The 9,140-nt window shown below is 45.2% G+C and overlaps 1 protein-coding gene across 1 annotated transcript in view; it reads left to right on the top strand.

Annotated features, from left to right (window-relative positions):
* Positions 1-7,366: 7,366 nt before the first annotated feature.
* LOC138971491 (ets DNA-binding protein pokkuri-like) overlaps positions 7,367-9,140 on the top strand; it is an 83,547-nt gene continuing 81,773 nt past the window's right edge. Inside the window, exon 1 of the mRNA XM_070344231.1 lies at positions 7,367-7,526. Coding sequence (XP_070200332.1) covers positions 7,430-7,526 — 97 coding nt within the window. The 5' untranslated portion in view covers positions 7,367-7,429. The remainder of the gene's footprint in view (positions 7,527-9,140) is intronic.

The following is a 9,140-nucleotide window of genomic DNA, read 5'->3' as shown; positions in this document are numbered from 1 at the left end:
TTACTGAATAAACTTGTTTAAACCAAACAAATCAAAATAACACCAACGACAACGAGTCTCTCTCTCTCTCTCTCTCTCTCTCTCTCTCTCTCTCTCTCTCTCTCTCTCTCTCTCTCTCTCTCTCTCTCTCTCTGTCCCTCTCTCTCTCTCTCTTTCTCTCTTTCTCTCTCTCTTTCTCTCTCTCTCTCTCTCTCTCTCTCTCTCTCTCTCTGTGTCCCTCTCTCTCTCTCTTTCTCTCTTTCTCTCTCTCTGTCTCTCTGTCCCCCTCTCTCTGTCTCTCTCTGTCTCTGTCTCTGTCTCTCTCTCTCTGTCTGTCTCTCACTCACTTTCTCTCCCTCCCTCTCCCTCTTTGTCTCTCTCTCCCTCTCTCTTTCTCTCTCTCTCTCTTTCTCTCTCTCTCTCTCTCTCTGTCTCTCTCTGTCTCTCTCTCTCTCTCCCTCTCTCTCTCTCTCTCTCTCTCTCTCTCTCTCTCTCTCTCTCTCTCTCTCTGTCTCTCTCTCTCTCTCTCTCTCTCTCTCTCTCTCTCTCTCTCTCTCTCTCTCTCTCTCTCTCTCTCTCTCTCTCTCTCTCTCATTACTTCAGCACACACACTTTTTCCCCGCGAAACTGGATACCGTATAACGTATCTAATCTGAACTGAAATAAACCAGACTTATTCCCGATGGAATTGACATTAAATATTAACTGCCAGGCTCCTTCTCCTCCTTGCTATCGACGCAGCTGTGCCCCGGCCTTCCCCCACTACCCCCCCCCCCCCCCCCCACCCCCCCTAAAGTGTCAACGTGACCCATAAAATAAAACCTTATTTCATTTCGACTTCCGCAACATCCGTCAAATCCGAAAGAGAAGCAGCGAAAGTCTAGTCGTCTGAACGTTATAGACCTGCCTTTTGATTGGCCTGTCGGTCGTGCGTCCTCGAAGGCCATTGGTCAAGACTGACATATCGTATGACGGAAGCCATTTTGTCACAGACGATGCACCGCCTGCTTTGTCTGACAGTGATTTCTTCTTCACCCCCCCCCCCACCCCCCCCCCCCCCGAAAATACACATTGTCTCAGTTTCCTTCTAAATCTCTTTTGATCTCTATCTATGTCAGCCCCCTGCCCCCCTCACCACCCCCCCCCCCCCAACACACACACACACACACACACACACACACACACACACACACACCGATACTCCTCCAATCTCTGCCGGATAACTGCATCCAGGCACATACTCAGCCCCCACCTCCTGCCCTCCCCATCCCCCCAGTCCTGCCTCATCTTTACCGTTCTACTCGTATCTTGTGATTGTGGTGCGCTATTCAATGGTTTTCAGTTGCATTTGTCTGACGCAAGTTCTTATGGTGTCCTATTCCTTGCCAGCAAAACTAAGTCAAACTTTCTAAACGTTTGTATAAACTTACATGATTTGCAACACTGAGCCTAATGAATTATTTAACAAAACAGAATTGATTTGTGATAAAGTACTGACTGAGGGTGGGGGGGGGAGGCAAGAAAAGGGAGGGAGTGGGCCAAAGGGAGATGTGCTCTCTCTCTCTCTCTCTCTCTCTCTCTCTCTCTCTCTCTCTCTCTCTCTCTCTCTCTCTCTCTCTCTCACTCTCTCTCTCTCTCGGGGCGGGGACGTAGCTCAGTTGGTAGCGCGCTGGCTTTGTAGCCAGTTGGTCGCTATCAGCGTGGGTTCGATCCCCACGTTCGGCGAGAGATTTATTTCTCGGAGTCAACTTTGTGCAGACTCTCTTCGGTGTCCGAACACCCCCGTGTGCACACATGCGCAAGAAAAAGATCCCACGTTCACAGCGAAAGTCTCAGGGCCTGGAAAACACGAAGACACGCATGCATCATCTCTCGTCTCCGATTATCATGATCGTATTTCGATACTTTGACGAGACAAACCCAATGCTGGTGTGTCGAAGAAGACAGCCACAGCGGGCTTGTTCGAATCAAAGTATCACACCATATCTTCAACGTATTACCAATACCTGTCCCAATATAGACCAGTTGGTCTAAGAGGACGTTAAACCCTAATAGTCAGTCTCTCTCTCTCTCTCTCTCTCTCTCTCTCTCTCTCTCTCTCTCTCTCTCTCTCTCTCTCTCTCCAGTTTTTCTTCGCTAGAGGTCTGATCAGCACCATATTTCACAGGCATGTGTTCGTATGTGTTGGGAATTCACAAAGTTTGAAAGCAGTCGACGGGCGCAGTTGCCTAGTGGATAAGACATCGGCGTCCTAATCGGAAGGTCGTGAGTTCAAATCCCGGCCGCGGCCGCCTGGTGGGTTAAGGGTGGATATTTTTCTGATCTCCCAGGTCAACTTATGTGCAGACCTGCTGGTGCCTTATCCCCCTTCGTGTGTACACGCAAGCACAAGACCAAGTGCGCACGGAAAAGATCCTGTAATCCATGTCAGAGTTCGGTGGGTTATAGAAACACGAAAAAACACCAGCATATTTACCCCGGAATCGGCGTATGGCTGCCTGAATGGCGGGGTAAAAACGGTCATGCGCGTAAAAATCCACTCGTGCAAAAAACGTGAGTGAACGTGGGAGTTTCAGCCCATGAACAAAGAAGGAGAAGAAAAAGAAGAAGAAAGAATGTTGACTTATTACTAAAATACAGCGTTTTCTGTCATGAAACCCTCGCAACAAACAGTCAACTCAAGGTTTCACTGTGAACCAGACGCGGTAGTTCCCCTTGTCCATTTACCGTCTCTGACGCATCTCGAACTACGGAAGAATGTCTCAAGCAGTGGAGAACCGAAGATTGACTGACAGAACACGTTTTTATTAAAGCGTGTGAATTTTTTTTACGATGTGTTTCATAAAGGATATGGTTTACCGTTGTTACTTCCTTTTCCTTTATAATTTGAAAAGGCGGTTGCAGTCACAGGGCCGGATCTGGGGGGGGGGGAGGGGGTGCCTAGGGTTCCGGAACCCCCCCCCCCCCCCCCCTGGCCATCCAATGTACCTCTCAGAGAAAAAAATGTGGACTTTGGACCCCTGCCTTCAGTTGGAACCCCCCCCCCCCCTCCCCCCTCAAACGAACTTGGTCCGGCCCTGCAGTCACGGCGCTTTACGGTTCTTCCGGCAAAGGTGACTCAGTTGGAACTGCGGATCACGTGTCGTTTTTTGTTAAATGCTCTGTCTTTCCTACACCAGCTCTGTGCAGGCTTTTATAAGGCGTAAGACATTTCCTCGACTTGGACACATACCAAAACTCAGCATCAATTGCTGCCTGTGCTGAGTGGGGGTTTTGTGTACATCAATTAATTCCTTAAAGGACAACATCGGCGCGCGGCAGATGTAGCTCTAGTTTCTTGTGCTAGCAACTCTGAGATTAGCTCTGTGGCCTTTTACTATACCAAGGCTTGGTCTCCTGGAGACGAATGTTCGCCTTTATAATAATATAATAATAATAACGGGCATTTATAAAGCGCCTTATCAGAAGTTCAAAGCGCGTGACAACAATACATGTATACAAAAATCATACGGAACTATAGGTTTGCATGGTATTGTCCACAAGTGGATAATGTGTTGCTATAAGTTTAATGTTACGTTATTTTCTTCGAATGTATATGTATATGTATTTGATGTTTAAATAGTATGGTTTTATTCATAGTTATTATGTAAAGCGCGGAGAGTATAGTTTACTGTGGTTCGCGCTATATAAGCTGTCATTATTATTATCATTAGTAGTAGTAGTAGTAGTATAGTTGCTTTTTGTGAAAATCATTTATAAAAACAATTCTCATTTTGTCAAGAAAACAGCCAGGCTGTTGGTAGTTGGTATGTGACCAAGTGGAGGGATGGTCTTATCCCATGTAAAAGGTATGTGACCAAGTGGAGGGATGGTCTTATCCCATGTAAAAGGTATGTGACCAAGTGGAGGGATGGTCTTATCCCATGTAAAAGGTATGTGACCAAGTGGAGGGATGGTCTTATCCCATGTAAAAGGTATGTGACCAAGTGGAGGGATGGTCTTATCCCATGTAAAAGGTATGTGGCCAAGTGGAGGGATGGTCTTATCCCATGTAAAAGGTATGTGACCAAGTGGAGGGATGGTCTTATCCCATGTAAAAGGTATGTGACCAAGTGGAGGGATGGTCTTATCCCATGTAAAAGGTATGTGACCAAGTGGAGGGATGGTCTTATCCCATGTAAAAGGTATGTGACCAAGTGGAGGGATGGTCTTATCCCATGTAAAAGGTATGTGACCAAGTGGAGGGATGGTCTTATCCCATGTAAAAGGTATTTGACCAAGTGGAGGGATGGTCTTATCGCATGTAAAAGGTATGTGACCAAGTGGAGGGATGGTCTTATCCCATGTAAAAGGTATGTGACCAAGTGGAGGGATGGTCTTATCCCATGTAAAAGGTATGTGACCAAGTGGAGGGATGGTCTTATCCCATGTAAAAGGTATGTGACCAAGTGGAGGGATGGTCTTATCCCATGTAAAAGGTATGTGACCAAGTGGAGGGATGGTCTTATCCCATGTAAAAGGTATGTGACCAAGTGGAGGGATGGTCTTATCCCATGTAAAAGGTATGTGACCAAGTGGAGGGATGGTCTTATCCCATGTAAAAGGTATGTGACCAAGTGGAGGGATGGTCTTATCCCGTGTAAAAGCCTGGCCAGATCAGATATGTTGAGCTGAACTGTTGTTGCGGGAAGGAGTGTGCCTTTAAGTAGTATTGTCGGCGGCGAGTTGACAGCAAACAGAATCGACGTGAAACCTTTGCAGGTGTTTTCCACAATTAGTTTTAAAGTACAGGAGTTCAACTTCAGTTTCAGAAACGTGCTTTGAAACTAAAGACAATAAAAGGTTCGAACTGTAAACGCGGAGTTTCTTCTCTGCCACGGGTGAACTATGCACAATCAAGAAGTCGGAACACTGCACAGCAATGACGTTAAAGAAATCTTCCTTCTGAGAGCAAGATCTCATTACGAAGTTTCGGTGCTGTCCTTTAATTATACCTGATTTAAAATAACACCTGCGCGCGCGTGTGCTGAAGCAGCAGCTATTTTCTAGTACAAAAGGCCGGATTAACATTTCGGAGGAAGCGTGCTCAGCGGAAGAGACATCATTGACACCGGTGTCATTTTACAAAATTATGAATTCGGCGCACACGAGACATCTCACTCAGCACAGATAGCAGCCATGTTATTGATTGTTGGTATGTGTTCAGGCCAAAAATGTTCTTGGCGTTTGTTAAAGTGTAGACGAATCTATGATGGTTTCCGTGATACAGTGGGACACTCACCCCCCCCCCCCTAAAAATATTGGCTGCCTGAATGGCGGGGTAAAAACGGCCATACACGTTAAATATCCACTCATGCAAAAACATGAGTGAACGTTGGAGTTTGAGCCCATGAACAAAGAAGAAGAAGAAGAAGAAGAAGAAGAAGAAGAAGAAGAAGAAGAAGAAGAAGAAGAAGAAGAAGAAGAAGAAGAAGAAGAAGAAGAGGTTAACATGAAAAGGACTGTGCCTTGTAAGGCGTAGAGTACAATGCCACTTATCGGCACACCTTGCCAAATAAAGTCAAACACTGTCACATGTGATTCCGATTCCCGGAAACATTTTTTGTCGACCGGCTGATATCACACTTCTTAAATGCACAGTCCTCCTCGTGTGAAACTCTTCGGTTCTACATCTTAGATCTTGCCGGTTTAACACGAGAAAATTACTCCCACGAGATTTTTACTCCGGAGTAAACATTTCGTACGAAAAAGTGACTCCCTTTACAAAAAAAGCACTTCCCCATTTCACAAGAAAATTACTCCCCAAGACAGGTGAGTTCCGAGTAAACATTTCGTACAAAAATGTTACTTCCCTGACGAATAAATAACGAATAAATTACTTCACCCAAACACAAGCAATTTAACTTCCCATTCCAGGTGTACGACATTTGTACGCCCTTGTCCCCTGTTTGTCTTGGTGGTGGAAGGGGTGTATTAAGGAGGGTAGCGCGACATTGTGTGCGCGAGATCACTTATTGGCATTATCCCTTTGCCCGCATCCCATTTTTGCGTACGAGATTTTTTTTACTGGAAGCTAAAAAAAATGGGGAGTAAAAATTTCGTGGAGGGAGTAATTTGTTCGTGCCTTGGAGAGTTCTTTTCTCGTACGAAAAGTGTACTCGGAGTAAGAATTTCGTACAAAATTTTTACTCCGGAGTAAATTTTTCGTGGAGTAAAAATTTCGTGTTACACCGGTCTTTCTTCTTTCTTCTTCCCGTCGATCACACGTCTATACTGTTAGACCGGTGTCACGAACTGAAACCTCTGCTGAACAATCCTTCTCATTGCAGTCAATGCGCATGCGCCAATCTTGGACTTAAAAAATCCGACCCTTTGACCGAACGAACCATGGGTTAGGGTTTGGGTTAGCTAGGGTTAGGGTTAGGATTAGGGTAAAGGTTAGGGTTAGGGTTAGGTTGTTCACAACCTGATTAATCTCCCCATGTCAGCGCATGCGCATTGACCGCAATGAGAAGGGTTGTTCAGGCACAGTTTTCAGTTCGTGACACCGGACAGCGAGACAAATGATACTGTTTTCTCCAGGTCCTCCTTTTCTCCGTACAGATGGCAGCGGAGGGGGGGCTGCACTTGGCTTGCTGGGCCGGGCTTTACCATAGGATAATACCATACACACACCAACGATCAACAACATAAGTGCTTTCTTTCCAGAGTGTGGATTTTATTAATACATTAATTTCTCTCGGGACATTAATGTCAATTTGCGAAATAAAGTCAATCAAAATATTTGTGACCCTCCACCACGAAATGAGTCGCATGTCACCTCGCGCGGTTCTGCCCTAGGCTTAATATAAGTCCGGGGAGTGTGAGGGTCACCTTAGTCCCAGGCTTATAACTCAAACAGTTTTCGCTCTTTTCTAAAACGGTTCTCACCACTGGATAGAGCATAAAAAACTCTTTATGAAAATGTAAAAATATGAAAATCATGCAAAGGTGACATGTGACTCATTCCGTGGTGGAGGGTCACATTTCCACTTTGCACAGGAAGCACCCAGGGTGTTGATTGTTCGGTACGTGTCCAAGTGCAGGGGTGGTCTTATTCCATGTCAAAGTGCAGTCAGATGTGAGATAGCCAGAAAAAATTTCACGGGTAGGACCGTGCATTAGAAACGCAAAATAATCTCTGATCCTCGAAGTATACTTTTCACTGTTTACAAGAAAAGGTGCAGCCTTCAATTGATTGTTGATGATAATTCAAGACGAGAAAGGGGTGTTCTGAAGTGCAAACCGTGTTGTTCGTCCTTGAGACGGTCTACTCATTGCGATTTTTCAGCAGGAAAAGGGGGGGGGGATTTTTTTAGCGTTGAAAAGATTTTGGTTTTTGCTGTCGGATGCACGCGGTATTTTCCATTTTTCATCGTCAGTTGTTGTATGAGTTAGGAGTGAGGACTTAATGATTCTGTGTTTGTTTTTTCTGGACGTGGTATTTTTTGGTATTTTGATTATTTGTTTACAAATCTACAAGTTTGCTGATTTAGATGCAGACAATTGTAAGTACCTTGTACTTTTCACTGCGTAAATCGTGTTTGTTTGTTTGTTTGGGGTTTTTTTGGTGGTTTTTTTGGGGTTTTTTTTTTCTGGCTGGCTGGCTGCGCTTGCTTGTTTGTTTGTTTGTTTGTTTGTTTGTTTGCTGGCTGGCTGGCTGTCTGGCTGGCTGGCTGGCTTGTTTGTTTGTTTGTTTGTTTGTTTGTTTGTTCTATCTGCATGGAACACATTTTCGTAGGAAATGATTCTTATTATACCTGCGTGATTTATTTTCTTGTTAATTGTTCCTCATAGCTTGTTCTGTAATTATCGTAGGCTTTGTTAGTGATGGTGGTGTGTGGTTTTGTTACCAATGATTGCCTACTTTGTTTTTCCTCTCTCTTAAATCTTTTTTTATCGAAAACTGTCTAAGTTCCCCCCCCCCCCCCCCACGTCCATCGACCCCCATTCCACACTATCCCCTTCCTCCCCCTCCTCTTAATCCCCCCCCCCCAAACCCCTTCCACTTGATTCTGAACAGAACCACGCACACACACACAAACGGGCGGGGGGGGGGGGGGGGGGACGAAGAAACCTTCGTCAAGTTCTGGGTTGGGGGGAGGGGGTGGGGGAGGCAATAGCAGGTCGCATGCAAAAAGTGCTCAGACGGTCGTCTACAATAAGAACTCGCAAGGTCGGCTGCAAAAAGTGCTCAGAAGGTCGTCTACAATAAGAACTCGCAAGGTCGGCTGCAAAAAGTGCTCAGAAGGTCGTCTACAATAAGAACTCGCAAGGTCGGCTGCAAAAAGTGCTCAGAAGGTCGTCTACAATAAGAACTCGCAAGGTCGGCTGCAAAAAGTGCTCAGAAGGTCGTCTACAATAAGAACTCGCAAGGTCGGCTGCAAAAGGCGCTCAGAAAAAAAAGAAGAAGAAAAACGGTGGATAGAAAGCCAGGATTGGCCAAGCCTACCTTGTTTATACCCGCGATCTGATACTTCCTCATTCGTCAAGGCTCTCGGCGGGTAGTCTTGCACCTTGCCCATTTACCCGCCTTAAAACGGAAATATGTTTTCCAGGGTGTGGTGTGTGTGATAGGGTTCTTTATGCTTGGGAAAGGGTAGGGGCGTTGCTCTCTTTAGAGTCTTTGCTCCGTCTGTACTTTGTAAAGGTGGTGACCTTGCGTCATCACTCCGTGACTTGACGGCTGGACTGCGCATGCGCAACTTACTTAGCATATTTATACAGGCGTATATATATATATAAATATATATATACCTATGAGAGTCGACGTACAGGTACAGTTGTTCGCAAACAGATCGGTAGGCGCACGCGGCAAACACTCACCAGCAAACACAAACATTTCTTTTTCTTTTTTTTCGTTGTTTCTTCTTTATTTTGTCTTGCATGTTTTAATTTTTATTTACTGTTTTGCATGTACTTACTTGAAGGTCACTCTTACCCTGGAAGTCCTATAAGATAGAAAGAGAACGTTGGATTTATCAGTGCCCAGAAACGTGGGTCTTGTGCACTAAGGAAAGCAGCGCAAAGAACCTATATAAAAATGTTTTCAAAAACAAAACAAACAAAACACAAACACATATACACACACACACACACACACACACACACACACACACACA

Source organism: Littorina saxatilis, linkage group LG7 (assembly GCF_037325665.1).
Source record: "Littorina saxatilis isolate snail1 linkage group LG7, US_GU_Lsax_2.0, whole genome shotgun sequence".
Classification (NCBI taxonomy): Eukaryota; Metazoa; Mollusca; class Gastropoda; order Littorinimorpha; family Littorinidae; genus Littorina; species Littorina saxatilis.
Note: the sequence above shows the minus strand (reverse complement) of the source record. Positions and strands in the feature narration are given on the sequence as shown.